Source organism: Prionailurus viverrinus, chromosome C1 (assembly GCF_022837055.1).
Source record: "Prionailurus viverrinus isolate Anna chromosome C1, UM_Priviv_1.0, whole genome shotgun sequence".
Taxonomy (NCBI): domain Eukaryota; kingdom Metazoa; phylum Chordata; class Mammalia; order Carnivora; family Felidae; genus Prionailurus; species Prionailurus viverrinus.
In genome coordinates this window covers 9211370-9229399 of record NC_062568.1, presented here as the reverse complement: position 1 = coordinate 9229399, position 18030 = coordinate 9211370, and the positions used below count along the sequence as shown (strand labels likewise).

At 47.2% G+C, this 18030-nt stretch overlaps 1 protein-coding gene across 1 annotated transcript in view; it reads right to left on the bottom strand.

Moving 5' to 3' along the window:
• Positions 1–18030, bottom strand: part of SERPINE2 (serpin family E member 2) — a 62814-nt gene that overhangs the window by 19574 nt on the left and 25210 nt on the right. Inside the window, exons 2-3 of the mRNA XM_047872060.1 lie at positions 6352–6632; positions 3142–3369 (exon numbers count right to left, since the gene is read on the bottom strand). Of these exons, the coding sequence (XP_047728016.1) occupies positions 3142–3369; positions 6352–6610 (487 nt within the window). The 5' untranslated portion in view covers positions 6611–6632. The remainder of the gene's footprint in view (positions 1–3141; positions 3370–6351; positions 6633–18030) is intronic.

The window sequence follows — 18030 nt, the reverse complement described above, 5'->3', positions numbered from 1 at the left end:
AGAGGGGGATCGGATCCGGTCAGCGGGGTTAGGGACGGGTTCCTTGAAGAAGCTGACCTAGTGATAGCTATAGAAACAGCTCATGCTTGTTGAACATTTGTTAAGTGCGAGGCACTCGGCTAAATGCCTTGTGCGTATTACTTACGTTCCCACAAAAACCTTAGTGTCGATGTAACTGTTTTAGTAGGTATCGCCGTCGTATCTCCATTTTACAGATGAGGACTCTGAGGCACAGGGAGGTTAAGTAACTTGCCCCAGGTTGCACAGCTAGTAAGTGGCAGAACTGACATTCAAACTCGGCGCCTTGCTTTTAGCTATCATGCCGTGCACATGACAAGTGTGAAAATGGACAGGCGTTAACAAGGGACAGGCGGGGAGAACAGTATCCCAGGTGGCCGGATGCAGCGGTGGGGGCTGTGACAGGAGAGAGCACGGTGAGCTGGGGGCTGGACGGGAAGGAAGCGTGCATGGCCGGAGCACAGAGCCTGTGGAAGAGAGGCTGGAGAGGTGGGCAGGGCGGCCCTGGCGGGGTCAGCACCCTATCACAGCGGAAAGAACCTTCCCGTCTGGCTCTCCCACTCCACAGGGGGCAGGAATTGTCACCTCTATGGGACGGACTGGGCAGTCTTCCGCACATGGAATGTTCGATCTCCAGGATTCTGGGTTCTCCCAGGTAGGTACGTGCCTCTCAGTGAGGCAGATCACCCCAGGGGCCATTTGGAAATTTGTAGGAGAGTTTTCAGTGGACTGACAGGTGGCCCGAGAGGTTACTTGCCCTGCAATGTTCACAACAGTCCCACTCGCTAAAGAAATGTCCTGCTTCCCGTATAGCTTTCAGACGCCCCACTGGAGAGTCACACTGGCAAGAAACTGGCTTACCATCATCTGGGCCCAGAACCTCACTCTTCTTCCCCTGTAAACACAAAGTTATCTGTTTCGTGGCACATTTTTAACGTTCACCGAGTTTTCCGGGTAGGTGACGACGGTGCAGAGCAAAGCGAGTGGAAGCTGTTCTTGTTTTGTTCTGAAATTTACCGAGAGTACCGCACCGTTTTAGGAAAGAACTCGCTTCAGAAACACAGGAGGGCAGCTCGTGGTTTTCACATCACCAGCACCCCACGCCTGTCTCCGCCTGTTTTTTTCGTAGCCGTCCGTTCACAATTATTCTAAGAATACGACTGCTTCGCTGTTACGTGCTCGGGTGTACTTGTACCCAAGGGCTCACCAGCTGAACCACATACGTAAATGAGTTTTGTTTTTCCTTGTATTACAGTTTGGCATTATATTAATTTCTAGAAGTGTCTGTGTACTTGTGCATAGGTTATACGAGCTACGGATCTCGCGGCAGGATGGTGAAGTGAAGAGTCAAAATCTTTGTTTACCAAGAGGTCGGCCAGGTTGAAAAGCACTGCTAGGGCACCACGCCCCCCCCCCCCCCCCCCCCCCCAGGCAGTGAGCAACTGAGTCAATGTGTGTCCAAGGAGCTTGAACACTGTTCAGCAGCACACTAATGTGCCTTCCCATGACCCGTCCAGTTGGTAAAGAAGGCGGCTGGCAGGAGCCACTCACAGGCCACGGTCATCCAGCCACCTGGCTCTGAGTGCCAGCAACTTCCTGCCACTGTTCTTAGGCCTCTGGGCCCGGAAAGAACCACCAGACCCTTCACATTTGCAGGTGTCCTGATCGTTTTGCAGTTTTAGGAAGGGAGCCCAGATTGCACTGTCCAAGAGCCTACTGAGAAGGAATGCTGTGGATTTATCAAAACCAGTTCTGGGGGCGCCTGGGTGGCATAGTCGGTTAAGCGTCCGACTTCAGCCAGGTCATGATCTCACGGTCAGTGAGTTCGAGCCCCGCGTCAGGCTCTGGGCTGATGGCTCAGAGCCTGGAGCCTGTTTCCGATTCTGTGTCTCCCTCTCTCTCTGCCCCTCCCCCGTTCATGCTTTGTCTCTCTCTGTCCCAAAAATAAATAAATGTTGAAAAAAAAAAATTAAAAAAAAAACCCAAAAAACCAGTTCTGGTTCCTCCACCCTCGGGGCACTCCCGGTCCATCTCTTTGCGAGTCTGTCCCACCCCCCCGGACATTTACGTATACAAGCCTGGTCATGGGTGGTGGAGGCAGACTGGGGGAGCATTCGTTTTAATGCAGAATGTTCGGCCCCTCCCTCGGAGATTCTGATAGAGGAAGTGGGGGGTCCAGTGACCTGCATTCTAAACAAATGCCCTGGGTAATTCTGACGCAGGCACCCTAGGAACCACACGTTGGGAAACAGGACCCAAGAAGCCAGAGTTTCCTCACGTTCTGTCTTTGGGCCACAATGGAGTCGTTGGGACTACTGAGAGTTTCCCGCTTCCACTCTTGCGACCTTAACTCTCCCTCCTATGAAAAACAGGTTCCCCAATCTAGATTTGCAGCCTTAATGTCCTGTTGATCTGGACCCATCTCTACTCCAGAACATTTCCACCTAGACCTCCAGTTTACAAATTAACAGGTTTAAAACACCCACGTTAGACATTTCCTCAGCTTAATGAGAGGAGAAATGCACGCAAACAAGCAATCATTATACAGCGTGGAAAGTGCTATAATGAAGGGGCTTAGAAAACGCAGACTCGTATGCCAATGGTAAGCAGAGACGAGGCACCGACTTCCTGGAGGCAACGGCAGCGAGAGAGAGAAGCAAGGGAAGCAAGCAGAGAGATCAGTCTCGAACCTCGCAGGGGGAGAGGGGCATTCCAGGCAAAGGGAACAACAGATGCGAAAGTGGGAAGGACTGAGCGACTGAACCTTCAGAACAGGCCAGGGACTGCGGGCGAGGCCTCTGGAGAGGCGACGTGGGCGGGGGGGGGGGGGGAACAGAGGAGAGTCCGTGGGGCTGGACTCTGCTCTGTTGCCCCTGCCACAGGGAGAAAGACCCCAGAGAGTACCGTGAGTCGTGGCACCAAGAAAGGGGAAGGAAGGTAGACGGAGTCAGGGCACCTCCTAAGAGAGGAAAGACAGACCAGCCGGCTGGGTCCAGGCGTTTCGCGATGGGAGGACCATGGGACAGGCAGACACCAGCTAGAATCTTAGGAGCCCAACGCACGCTTTCACTCACAAAGTATAAAATGGCACCCAGTGGTTCCCAGGGAATTGAGGCCACTCACCCCTGGTTTCGTTTCTAACCCACACGTTGATGGAGTCACAGGCAGAGGCTGGATCGTCAAAGTCCACGTTCTGGACTTCGCACTGAAACACGTCCTTGTTCCTCGTAACGAAAGGCACTTCCATTTTAGAGCCGTTCTTCACAAACACTGCATTGGCCACCGTCACGATGTCTTTATTCTTCTTGGAGACGATGGCCTTGTTGATCTTCTTTAACACTTTACCGACTCCTGGAGGGGAAGTGGGAAGATGTAGCCACGTTTCTACAAGACTTTAGACAAGCTACGTTTTTGTTTAAGATCTCTTTCTTTGTATGGCAACCAACAACAGTACAGACAAGATAAGCCTCAGCAGCAAGAGACTACGCCTTTTGCTTTCTCAGTGGCCGTGTGTTAAGAAAAGGGGAAGGAGGGGGCACCTGGGTGGCTCAGTTGGTTGAGCGGCCGACTTCGGCTCAGGTCACGATCTCATGGTCCGTGAGTTCAAGCCCCGCGTCGGGCTCTGTGCTGACACCTCAGAGCCTGGAGCCTGCTGCAGATTCTGTGTCTCCCTCTCTCTCTCTGACCCTCCCCCATTCATGCTCTGTCTCTCTCTGTCTCAAAAATAAACGTTAAAAAAATTTAAAAAAAAAAAAAAAAGAAAAGGGGAAGGAGGGTAAAATTATTAGCAGTTCTTAAAAATCAGTGGTGCTTTCACCATCAAAACAGCATATTTGAGGCATCTCAACACCTTCCCCACATACACTTGGTCCTCCTGGGAGACTTTTCTGGTGCCAGGTCAATAGGAAGACTGGCAAGTTCTTCTTTATGTAGCCATGGGGGAATAAATCCAAGGGATCTTCCACCATGGGGGAATAAATCCAAGGGATCTTACTAATTCATTCTCTTTTTCTTTCTTAACTACCTTTAGTGCTATTTCCTTTCCTGCCGAAGATTTAACAATGTGATCTCATTTTTCTATTTTGGAAAAAAAAATGAATAAAATAAGCATTAGAAAGACTACAAAAAATTGTCATGTGCCACCATCCAAGAATAGTGTGATTTTTACTTGATATCAAGCTCAAAAAGCAAGGGGATTAATTTTGTGGCAATGTAAGCTTTATCTTACACGAGCCATTCACACAGGCTCCATTTGGTTTCAGAACATGGAAAAGAAGCAAGTAAATTATAAGGATGAAATGTGCGAGCTCTAGAGGGAGCTCAAATTACAGAGCCTTGGGTTCCTCGCTTGGGGTCCTTTCAAAATGACACTGTCCTAAAACAGCCTGCAGGGTCACGGTGACAGTCTCCTGGAGAGCTGATGTGTCACACGCTCAGAGGGTCTCTTCTCCAGATCCCTTAAATAAGGGTAGGGGAAGTCTGCCATGGTGCACACGGAGGCAACCCTCTGGCTCCTTGTTTGGCCTCTCATGACCCCACCCTGCGCGCTGTTCTGTGGGGCAGGCCCGGCGGGAGTGAGCGGGCCTACTTCATCGGTAAGGGAAGAGCAGAGGCCAAGTCCCAGAGCCCGTCCCTTCTGGCCACACTGCCTCCTGCACACGCCCCGATCTCCGGCCAGGAAAAGACGGGTGTAGATTTCACTCCACTGCCCCAAACCGTTCTGCCTCTGTCCTCACTAAGAGGACACCTGAGTTCTCAGGGGCTGAGCCCGAACTAGGGCCTGGAAAACCACTCAGGCTCCCCTGAAAGAGTTCGTCCTGCCACCGAAATCACGTTCTGTAACACAACTAACTGCTAGTGATTTGGGAGAAGGAGAGGGTGGGGGAAGGACACCACCGACAGGCAACATCGGCAAGAACTTGAGAAATATCGCTCAAAACGAATGTGGCTCAGCATTAACACAAACGACAGAAATCCAGTCGCTGCCTTGGAAGGGTACTGGCTGGCAGGGTCTGGATGGCCCTGGTAACGGCCATAAATTCAAGCGGTGATTCGCCACGAAGCTATAAATCACCAAGAGTTTACTGAACTTCCAAGCAAGCGGCGGAACTGGGAGCGTTCCAAGTATTAAGCCCTGCCATGCTTCCGACAGGTGATCAGACTGCAGACTCATGCAAAATTGAAGGCCACGTAAATAGAGCAGGGTGTCCCAGCATTCGGTGTTGGCAGCTCGGAGGCTACATTGAACACAACAGCCAACTGAGGGCGGCGGGGGGCGGGGGGGCGGGGGGAAGGGGACGGAGGGAGGCACGGAGCGCTTGACCCCTGACCCCAGCTTGCCTTCCTCTCCGAGTCTCAGGCGTCAATGCGGTCAAGAGTCCTAGAACGTTATGGCTGACAGGAGTGGAAGAACAGGGAAAGGGACGCTCCCTCGTTCTCCAAAATAGTAAGGAAGACTTCCACATGCAAAGCGACTGGCTCGAGGTCACGGTGCACGGTGACCTCTGGGGCCCCTTCTGCTCCCTCACACACGGCACCCGCCCCAGAGGCTGGTGGAGGGTGGGCTCTGGGAGAGGATATATGAACTGGAGCGACAAGGCCACAGGGCTGGGAGACAGAGACGCTTATGTCGATGTGGGTAATTCAAAGCAATTCAAACCTTTTCCATCGGGCTTTACTGACAAAAATTCCCTCCGTTTTTTTTTTATTCTGAAATACTGACAGATTCAGAGGAAGCTGCAAAACAATGGACGGGGTGGTCCCATGGGCCTTTTCGATCGGTCTCCCCCAGTGGTAGCAGCCCGTGTGGCTATGGCACCGCATCACGACCTGGAAACTGCCGTGGGTACAGTGCACCCAGCCCATGCACACCACACGTGTTTTACGTTCCCGGCACCTGTGTGTGTGCGTGTCGCTCTCTGCACGGCTGCCACTCACTGAGATTCATGTGGTCACCAGCACAGTTAAGACCCAGAAAGGTGCCATCGCTACGAGGCTCCCCCGTGCTGCCCTCCACGGCCACGGCCACCCACTTCCCCAGCTCACCACCGTGAGGTTTAGCCCAAGGCACCGTGGAGGCGGGGCAGGTGGGAAACTTTCTTGTTAGAGATGAAGTACACTAGGGCACGGAGAGATCACGTGACTGACCCAAAGCCCCAGGGCTAGAGAAGAGACCAGAATCCAGTTCTCCTAACTTCTAGCACTGCTAACATCCGTCCTTTAGAGGAGACAGCCCTAAGTCCCAGAACGGTACCAGCGAAACCCCTCCAGAGGCACGACTCCCTCGAGGGCCACCCCCACCCCGCCCCCCGCCACAGCCCGGAGTGCACGCACCGTTCACGCCGTATCTCATCACCGTGGTGAGCTGCTTCTTAGTCCTGCCGTCGGCTCCCAGCTGAAGCATCCCCAGGACCGACGCAATCCCATGGGGGGACACGACCACGTTGTCAAGAGGCCGGGATTTGATAATCTGATTGAAAACCTGGATTCCTGTGTCAGAGCCTAGTTCCTCCAGAGATAGGGGGTTGAACTGGGAGCACACAGAGGGCAAAGTCACTGTGGCCACAAGAAAGAAGGGGAAATGCCAGTTCATGGTTCCTTCCGGCAAGGACAACCTGAAAAATAAGATCAAAACGATATGTGACTTCCTAAGTGATCACTTTTGGGGGGACTACTTTGTATTCAACCCGGTAGGATTTATTACACCCCGTATAACTGAGTGCCCTGTTAATTTACCTGAAATACGAGAGTGTAGCTGAAATCAGTTGCTGCTGTATTTTCTAAAGGGGAGGAGGGGCGGGGGGAGGGAGGGAGCCCCCATCTGGCAGGTTCCCAACTATGTGCCAGACACCAATCAGACAACCACCCTTCATCCAACGGACGCAGTATTTAATCAAGAACTACGGCACGCCAGGCCCTTTTTGAAGCACTGGGCAAACAACTAGAAACGACGGACGAGACCCCGGCCTTCCTGGAGTTTCCTTTCCAGAGGGGAGACAGAAAAGAAACCAGTAGGCGGTAACTTCAGAGAGGGATCAGGGCCGTGGTGATAGAACACAGTGTGCACGCAAACGGAGGACAAGTTGGGGACGACAGGAGATGGGTCACAGAAGACACCTCTGCTGAGGGGACACGTGTGAGGGGAGTCCTGAATGAGACAGAAGCATGTCCCACCCCCCACCAGCGCACGGCCATGCAGGAGAGAGTTCAGGGGGGACGTGAGGAGGAAGAGGGCCCACATCCCCAAAGGCCCGTAGACCCTAGTATGTATGGCTCTTGGATTTCATTCTACGGTCACAAGAGGTGATGGGCATTGAGGAGGGCACCTGTTGGGATGAGCACCGGGTGTTGTATGGAAACCAATTTGACAATAAATTTTATATTAAAAAAAAACAAAGTCACAAGAAACCACGGGAGGGTTTAAAAAAGGGAGTGAATCCCTTGGGTCACTATGATTACTTTATAACCATATGTCCTTGTTTTAATTTTTTAAATTTTTGTTTATTATTACTATTGTTTGTTTTTTACCATAAGCATGTTATTTTTTAAAGGATTGCTAATTAAAATAAATTTATGGGGCACCTGGGTAGCTCAGTGGGTTAAGTGTCCAACTCTTGATCTTGGCTTAGGTCATGATCTCATGGTTTGTAAGATCGAACCCCACGTCGGGCTCTGTGCTGACAGAGCCTGCTTGGGATTCTCTCTCTCCCTGTCTCTGTCCCTCCCCTGCTCATGTTCTCTCTCTCTCTCTCTCTCTCTCTCTCTCTCTCTCTCTCTCTCTCAAAATAAATAAACACTTAGAAATAAAAACAAATTTAAGTGACACCCTTAAATCTACAATAAGGCAGAACAATTGGTAAATATATCAATTGTGAGAATGGCACTGTTTACACAGATACTCTCAATTACAGTGATTTGTTGGAAATACGAGTTCTTCCTTGATTACCACTCGCTGAGCTCCCTTTGGCTGTGACAAGTAAGAGGTAGGAAATTTACATGTGTTTATGGAAAAGCAAATACTTTCATTTTAAATGAGGACTTAACAGAGGAAGTCGGCCAAACAAAAGCAGAATTTGGAATGTGGCTAATTTGATTCCTGCCTTGGAGACCCAAGCTTGCCGAGAAGCCAATGTGTCCTCCTGTCACGTGCATTTACGTGTGAGAGGTTGGGGATGTCTGCAGAGAACAAGAAAGAGAGGGGGGCCTTTTAGGAGATGGAGGCCTTAGAGTGGTGGGGAATAAGGTCTGTGTGCTCCAGACAGAGGGTCCCTGGAGCATTAGGCAGAGCTGGCATTGGGTGTTTCCTTGTCTTCCTTTGGACGCATCTGTCCTTGCTTCCCACTCCAGGACATAGTAGATGTTCAATAAATACATGTGGGGTTAAACCTGATGGCTTATATACTTTCTATTTTTGCTAATTGTTTTTTATTGCATCAAAATAATGTCTACTGAATGTGCCTACGACAGTGATCGTGTTTAGTCCTGAGCCTGTGAGCTCCGAACACTTTCCAAGGAGAGTGAAATTCACTGGGCTGGGGACAGGACTGCCATCAAAAGCAGACTTCGGCCCCGGCACCCCCAAACCTCTCCCAGGCCCACGAGGTGAACCACTAAGACCATCATTCGTGGGGATGTTGCAATTTTCTCATATATTGTGAAACAATCATGTTTTTAAAAATTTAGAACACTTGAGAGTTTCTCCAGGGCTTAATTGTAAAATAATTGTGTTAAGACAGCCTGTCTAAATTCAAAACATGTAAGTGACCTACATACGCTCCTACTTGGGGCTTTCCTATGGCCAGCGTGGCCTATTTTGACTTTGGCACCTAGGACTGGCTCTAATGCCATGACAATCCCCTGAGTTTCTCTCAGCCTGTTGGACGCTGGAGAGCTTCCAAATGCTGACTACGGAGGCTTTACTCATTTCATCTAAAAATTAGACACTGTGTCCTCCTGTCCTCCCTCCCTGCCTTCTTTCTGGAAATAAATCTCCTCTTTATTTTTTTAATTGTTTTTTTAATTTTATTTTTGAGAGACAGAGAGAGACAGAGAGAGAGAGAGAGAGAGAAAGCAGGGGAGGGGCACAGAGAGAGGGAGACACAGAATCTGAAGCAGGCTCCAGGCTCTGAGCTGTCAGCACAGAGCCTGACGTGGGGCTCGAACCCACAAACCACAAGATCGTGACCTGAGCCGAAGTCGGACCCTTAACCGACTGAGCCACCCAGGTGCCCCAAAAATCTCCTCTTTAAAACTTAATATACCGCAAAGCCTTTCCAAGTACACCATGATCTGTACACTCTTTGTCACAAATGGTCAAATCTTGTAACTGGCACCAACTTCATCAATCTCAATTGTTGACTCTTCCGTTATAGTCTATTCTGACATTACCTTCAGTATGCCTAATCTCTACTCCCCAAGCCTCCCAAAGAAATCCTCCTGGATTGGCAAAGGCTTGAATAAATATTTGAATCTGCACACTCATCAAGGACCTCAAATTGCTTTTGCCTCTGGTAGCTTAAAGTTGATTCACCCGCATATTACAATTTATGTAGACGGCTGTAAAACAGGTAGAAAGGATCAGTGAGAGAGAAAAATATTTAACAGCTCCAATGCCTTGGAGTCAGCAAGGATAGTCTCCCAAATAAATAGCCATCTTATTTGGCAGACTTTTGCTTGGTTATGAATTTCTGCTAGAAGAAGAGCTTCATTATGAAGCGGGGGACGGCTGCCATGACTGTTTTTCTTGGGTTTCTGGGATTTGGGACGTTTTTGAGAGATGTCTATGTGCGGTTTCATAACAGTGTCCTGGGACAGTGTCAGAGCTGTGCAGGACTTGGAATAAGATCTATTTTTGATTGATGTTCTGGGCATAACTTCACCTTGGCCTCAGTTTCTGAGGCTAAATGCTCCCTCGTTTAAGCTCACCTGGCTTAAGTACACGTCTGAGACTGAGTTTTCACTCCTCTCCAAAGTTCAGTAGCCAGGAGAGGAGGTGCTGACCCATAAATCACTTTGGCTTATAAAATTCTTAGCTGATAGAGATTCATGTCCAAATAGACCATCTTTTACATGAACTAACCGCTGAACTTAATCAGGCTGTAAAATGCTTACTCTCTACGACAAGCAGCGTCTCCTTATGGAAAGAACACAGTAACCTCCTGTTTATTTGTAAGAGAAATTACACTGCGAGCTTTCAAGTAAGGGAGAAAGAATAAAGCTGTTGCTCAAATGTGTTACATGGCGTCGGTATGGAAGGTCAGAAAGCTGTTTAAATGTCTCCATTTCTTGAGTACTCTTTTCATAACACTAAAAACAACACAACACAACACAACAAAAAACCAAGAGTCTGGTTTAGGCCATCTTTAGAGGGAGATCATAAACCTATTAATAAAGCCAACAGCCCAGCCATATCATTTCAAATGTGGGCTTCTCTTTTCCCACCTGCTTCTAGTTTCTCTCCCTCCAAATCTTTCCTTTCCAGGGTCAGGGATGTTGTGAAAGTACAGTAAAACCGTGGATAGTGAATAACTGGTTCTGCGATAAGTTGTAACTTGATGAATGAGCCACGTCTCGCAATCCGAGTAGTACGTGCTGCTGAATGTCACGTGAGCACAGCCGAGCCAATGGCTCGCGAAATTTGCTTTGATACACGAGTGCCTTGGATTACAGGCATGTATCTGGAATGAATTATGGTCGCAAACCAAGGTTTTACTGCAGTTGGGTACTGCTTTGAGCTTTAAGTGAGACCGAGCGAAGTAAATAATAAGCTGGTTTTTACAAATGCCGGACTCATTGTGCATCCGTACACGCAGCAAGGTCTCCCCGAGTAGGGGTGGACATCAGAGAAACCGACCGTCCACAGACGCCGTGGCTTCGACCATCACGTCCACACTGGCGATGCTCATATCTGCACCTCGATTCCCCAATCCCCTGCACAGTGTCAGTGCCATATTCTCATCTATTTGCTGCCTATGTTCACCTGACTGTTCAGAACATTATCTTGGCCTGAAAAATCCTCTGTAGGCGGATTATGGCGAAGCCACTGGGCGGTGAAGTCCACCAGCTTTCCTCTTAAAGGTCTTGGCCTTGGCCTTGCCCATGCTCATGTCTTTCTTCGCTTCCTTGCTCTCCACCTGGTGACAGCCATTGCCCCCCACCCCCAACTCCTTCTGTGGCCTGTGGGAGGCTTCCCCTGATTGCCCCAGATGGGTCTGTTCTCCCCCTTCTCTGAATCTCCACAGGATTTCCTATCCGCACCTTTCATTTTGTTTTCCAAGTAGGCCCCCCCACCCCCGACGAGACCGGAAGCTCACAGAAAGCAGGGCCACGGGCCTGCATGTCCGCAGGGTCTTACGTAGGGCCTTCCCGGCGGTCGTCACTAAGTCAAAGGTTGACTCGTGGGACTAATCCAGCTGTTCCAGTGTTTGGTGCGGAATAAAAGGCACTTTGAAAGTATTTTAAGCAACTGTGAGTTAGAAGGTATCACCTACAATCTAGATTTAGAGCCGTTCTCAGGAAAAAGGAAAATGAATAGGACCCTGGGCCCTCATTCCCATGGCGAGCATCTGGCCTATGTAGTGACCACCTCTAGGGGCTGGGTGTGGGTTTCCTACGTTCCCAGCTGTGTAGCCCATGGGTCCCCACTGGTCACCACCTCTTACATAACTTCTCCAGGCTGTGAAAAAGCGCTTGTAGTCAGACCCCTGCAGTGAATGAGTGCTCCCTGATTAAGCAATGGCAGATTCACCCAGCCGGTCACAGAACACGAAGCTTATTTTCAACCTAACAGTCTTTTTTTATCTTTTCTTTTTTTTTTCTTTTTACAAAATAAAACCTACCTTACATACAATACCTGAGCAAAAGATAAATAAAATAGTATCTGTCAGCTCAAATGATAAATCATATGAGATCTGTCAGCTCTATTTAGCGTAACAAATAAGATGTACACAAACAGTTTCGGGGGAAAATACTAGAAGACTCTTCTGGCTCCCATTCTTAGCCAGAGGATTGACATCTGTTTTAGGAGGCCCCAGGAGTATCTAATAAACGGCAAGCATTCCATCCCTTCTCATTCTCTAAAATATGTTTCAAGCGATATATTTTTATAACAGGTATGGATCAAAATCTTCAGGGCATGAAAGATTTCAAATATATGAAGAATAATGTAAACCCCTAGTACCCAACACCCAGAGAAAATGGTGATCAACTCATGGCTTATTTTATTTCTTCTAAAATCGACAACTGTTTTGAAGCCAATTCTGGACATCATCGTATTCAAAATACCTTCAACATATACTCCAGACCTAAGGAATATATGTGTATATATACACAGTACCATTGTCCCACTCAAAAATTAGTGACTATTATGTTAGTATCTAGCCAGTGTTCAATTTTTTTTAATAGTTTATTTGAATCGGGATCTAAGTAAACTCCACACATTACAACAGGTTGACAGATCTCTTGCCTTTTAAAAAATCTTAACCCCAGTTGCTTTATTAACTTTTTCCTCTGAACTTTTTTTTGTTGAAGAAACCGGGGGTCTTCGGTAGAGTCTCCCCACAGTCTCGATTTTGCTAACGGCATTCGTGTGACGCTGCTTGACAGGTTCCTCTGTCTTCTGTACTTCCTGTAAGTTTTGTAGTTAGACCTAGAGCAGGGGTCTGCAAACTCCTGTGCCTGAGCTGGCCACACGTTTTGTCTATGGCTGCACTGAGCTCCTGCAGCAAGTTGAAAAGAGTTGCCCAGTTGCAACACGGACTGTTGGGCCAGCAAAGCCAGAAACATCTACCTGGCCCTTTACAGAAGGTCAGAAGGTTCGCCACTTCTACTCTAGAGGCTGATCAGTTTTTTTTGTTTTTGTTTTTGTTTTTTTGCAAGAATGTCGCACAGGGGTGTTGTAAGCAGGAGGAGAAAGTGGCCACATGGCTCTTTTTTGTGAGGTTAGAAGTTGCTGGTGATCATCGTCTAAGTGCATTGTTTCATTAGGGGTTGCCAAATGATGCTACTGTAGTGCTAACTTTATTAGTTGGGTACTTATATAAAAAGAAACTTTCCATTCCAAATTCGGTATCCTGAGGTTCAGCTTGTAGAGCAAAGGCAAGATGAATGCTGGATTCACCCCTTAGATCGTTCTTTAAATGATGAATTGGTTACCCTGCATCTCAGAGCTGACCAGAGGAGGGGTCTTCTTTGTTTGCTTAGTATAATTGTGAACTTACATTTTTCGACATATTCTAAGGATCTTGATCCACTGAAATTGTATTCTTTTTCTCTGATGCTCAAAATGAGCCTCGTCAGGTTGAGCACCTGAGCCTTTCATAGGACCTCACAGTCCCAACAGCTTCCTTGTTTTCTGCTTTGACGAGATATTGCAGGCCCATTCTGCACCCTTCCTGCCCCAGGTAGAATCAGCCACTTCTCAACGGAGCTCTGGTTCCTCTTGGCGAGCGAGAGTATTTAGAAACCATCTGAGTATCCTCACCTAATAAACTCCAAATAAACTGAGAATCCTGGGCAATGTGGAAAATCCAGAATCTACTGACAGCACTCCCTGGACTATATCCAAATGTTAAAGTTCAAATTATGAAAGAGAGACCGCTTACCTGTGAACTAGTTTGCCCTGCATGGCCACAGAGCCCATGGAGGAACATTGGGTGAGGAAAGATGGGGGGGGGGGGGGGGGGAGAGATGGGCATTTCAAGCGGGGCTGGGACAATCAAAATGGATCACCCTCTTGTGAAGGCAGTTAGTCTCCTGGATCAAACCCAACCTGATGGCTTGTGGGAACCAAACAATGCGAGTGCCTGGAGTGAACAAGTGGCATCCAGCATGACAAGGAGAGTCCCCCAGGGTATCTCAGGTGTAAAGGGGTAACCACCAGCCCCTCCTCTCCATGAACGCTGACATTTCTCAAGGAATGGGAAACTGCAGATGTCCTTCTGGTTTCTGTGTTAGTAGTTTCTTGATTCTTAGAACCAAGGCCCCTTATTGTTTTGCCTTTGGACCAACCATTTCTTCTACAAGGGCTATAGAGAAAAGCTGCACATCAGATTGTATGGAATTGTAGCATCTCCCGCCAGTTTTTCTGGACCGGGCTTCCCAGAGTCTTCCAAGAGCGAAGGAAAAGTGCTGGGCTGCCAGAGACGTCCACGTGGCCTTATGTAGGACTGTGCTGCCCAGAAGTCAGGCCCCAATGCTGCCCTCCAATACTCTGCCAACAGGCAAGGGTCTAACTCTTAAGGGTGTTTGGCAAGAGGCATTCTACACACCTCAGGAGTTGGCCCACAGTGATTAGGGCTGTATCTGCAAAGTGACAGTGGCTGTCATGCACCAGTAATTGAGGTTAAGGCTCAAATATGCTCCTATAAATGCAAGAGGATGATTCTGGCCTCTCAGACTTCTGCAAACATTATTGCAATAGATTCCATCAAAACCTGTCTTCATTTTCCTAATACCTACCACGTTCTCTTAAGATAGAAAATTAGATGAACAAGCAAAACTGTAGAGTGCATCTGGATACCCTTGGGAAGTACACAGAGTGTTAGCAGAGTGAGTCAGCACCTTTACAACTTAAGGGAAGCAACAGGAAATGCCAACCGATCAAAGTGACAGCGCTTGGTGGTTTTAAAATGTTCTTTCAGGTTACTGGGGGAGGCTTACAGACCTCTTAGGATTTTTCCTTAAATTTTTTTTTTTTTAATTTTGTTTTTCAACGTTTATTTATTTTTGGGACAGAGAGAGACAGAGCATGAACGGGGGGGGGGGGGGGGGGAGCAGAGATAGAGGGAGACACAGAATCGGAAACAGGCTCCAGGCTCTGAGCCATCAGCCCAGAGCCCGACGCGGGGCTCGAACTCACGGACCGCGAGATCGTGACCTGGCTGAAGTCGGACGCTTAACCGACTGCGCCACCCAGGCGCCCCAAATTTTTATCAGACTTCAAAGTGCATGGTTGATCTATGACACTGATTAAGTTAGCCAAAAGGAACCTAAAAATGCTCAGGAGCAAAATCTCAGAGCTGAAATGTATGGCAACAATGTCTAAAAGGTTCCTTCAACGAAGAGACGCATTTTGTTAGGTACGCTCTGACATCCAAGTGCCTTTAGTATACACATCATTCATTCTGAAATCCCTTTTGGGGTAAAAGGGGGAGGCCAGGAGGAAGAAGGCAACTGGGGCTCGGTTCGTTGTCTCTCCCTCAGAATACAAGATCATGAGACATTTATTCCGTTTTCCTCTAAGAGTCAGGGGAAATTCATCTAAGTTTCAAATTCCAATTTTATCATCCACTAACCAAGAGATCCAAGGCAAGTCACAATCTTTACCAATCTCAGCTTTCTCCTCTGCACGCTATTTATTACAAATCAAATTCCAACGGCGGTCGTGGAAATTCCATGAACACGAACAGAGACAGACAGTAGCTGGCACAGGGTCCACCTCAGAGTGGCACCCAGTGAATGTTGGTTCTTCTTCCCTGGTCTTCCTCTTTGCTCAAGACCTGAGATAGTCTCTGGTTTTTATTTCAACGGCTACTTAAAAGAGTCTCAATGATCAAGCTAAGAAAATGGGTCAAACACAATACTTCCACCTTGACGTAGCCCCGTCTGTATCTGTAAAACTTCCTCAGATTATTTTAAGACAGGGTAAGACCACGCTAAGTGTGTTTTGCATGTCTCCATAAGAGAATGAAGGGATTCGGTTATGATAGGAGTAGAGGTGGGTACGTTCCAAAAAACGTTTAATGGTTCCGAGAGAGGTTTTTCGGTCTGTTGTCTTAGGTCACTAAATCCGTTTCACTTACGGTATCAAGTCCTACAGACTTTCTCAGTAACACATTTTTAAGATGCAACAGTTCAAATGGGTGATTTCCTAAATGACAACAAGGGCTGGGGGGGAGGGGGGGGGCCCAAGATGTTACAGTGATATTGACCAGTGTACTTCTCAATCTTTAAAACAAGGTAGCACCTTCTCTAGACATCAACAAGTATTACAGATACTTCACAACTAATCATACTTTTAGTAATTGTGAAAATACATGATAAAAACTACCATGAATCGATACACACTCTGAAAAAATGCAAATTCTTTTTATCTATAACGGCATCTGGACACATTTCAAAAAACCGTATTTTGAGGTATTATTTATTCAGTCTGTACTCAAGGCTCCATGGACATGACTTTTCTGAACCCTGAGAATAACTCTGATGTTGTCTATAGGTCCCCAATTCATAGATGAGAAATCAATGCTCTCTGGGTTGTTGCTAGCAAAAAATGGATCAGTAGGTGTTGTTAGTGTAAATGGATTAAAGAAAAATAGAAAACAACTTCCTAAAAAAGCAATTTGGGTATGCATCATCTTAAAAACGTATATACCTGTCAGAATAGTGATACCCTTGTTATGGATCCATCCTATGGTAATAATCAAATAGATTTGGCCCTAAAAATGTTCACTGTGGAGTTATTTCTAGTGGAATTACTGCAATATTCTTTGCAAGCAATAATCGCAGTTAACTATGATTACTGCAACCTACCTTTTATCAGATTTGTGTGCTAATATTTGCACCTGTTACCCTCACAGGATTGCTGCTGTGAGTTGGAATCCATTTTCTTAGCGGGCCTTATGTGGCTTGGAGCTCACATACACCATTCCCTGGCCCTGCTGGAGGCCAACAGCCACTAAATACTGACCCAGGAGTAGGAAAGCTTAGCTCCTTTACCTTCGGGTGGCAGAGACCACGTGAAGGTAAAGTTGATTCTCCAGAGCTCCCCATGGGATTGGGCTGCGGGGCTTCACCCTGATTGGCTGCTTCCTTTCTAATTCCCACCTCCCCGCCTGTCTTGCTGTCTCACCCCAGAGCACTTCCTCAATGAATCATTTTCGCTTTCTCCTTGGCCCAGGGGCGACGTGTGGGAGAGCACAGGGTCGGTCCATGACATTCATCCAGCTGCTAAGAAACTATCTTGGAAGAAAATTTAAAGATATGGAAATACATTCTGGATATATTCTCATTGAAAAAAGGAAAACTATGATATGATAAGCTATGTAAAAATAATACACAGGCATAAAGACTAGAAAGATGGATATCAAGACATTAGCTACATAATCATTCTGATGGTGGGAATAGGAGGACAGTTTATTACCTTTACACTGTTCTGTATCTTGCAAAATTTCTACGGTGAACACATCACTTGAAACAAGCATCCCTTTTTCTGTTTATAAAACCACGGCAGTGGGAACTTAGATCAGCTTAAATGTGTAGGAAGGGGGAGCAGAAAAGAGTGCACGACAGTGGTTAAATCACAGGATCATAAAAGCCTGAATAAAAAATAGTAGTTATTGGAAAAGGAGAAATAGTTGAGGAACAACATAGTGGGATCCCTTTATATACACAGATGAGTATTCCAACCCAGAGGCCATTTCACATGGAGCCGTTTCAGTAAGCGATGGCTCCATTTTGACGAACCCGATTTGACACGTTTATATACAGCTAAACCTACATATTAGATATTTAAAGGCACTACAGTTTATTAGTTTTCTTATTCCCTGTTTACCATAGTACCTGGTATATAGCAAGGACTCAGTATTCGTGAATTACATTGTCGTTCCATGGTAATTAGCTGTTCCTATCACTATTTTAAGTAGCAGCAGCAACTGTTATTGCTAACTTGAAAAAAAAAATCCAATTTGCTTAAAACTTATGGAGAGTACATTCGTAAGCGCTCAACGATAATTGCTGTCATTCCTTGAATGTCTACCGTAAGGCAAGACAACGAACCTCGCATTTTATATATCCAACATCTAGCTGAATCCTCAACTTAGGTAGGCATTAGTATTTATACGTTACAGATAACAAAAATAGAAGCCCAGGAAAAGTAAACAACCTGCCCAGAGGGCACGTGGTGAAGACGTGTCTGAAAACCCACACGCTTAGCCAATAGGTCCTGCTGCCTCCCGCGGTGAAGTTCAAAGAGTCAACCGAGGAAAATGTGGAGAAACGCTGCCTTCTTTCTAA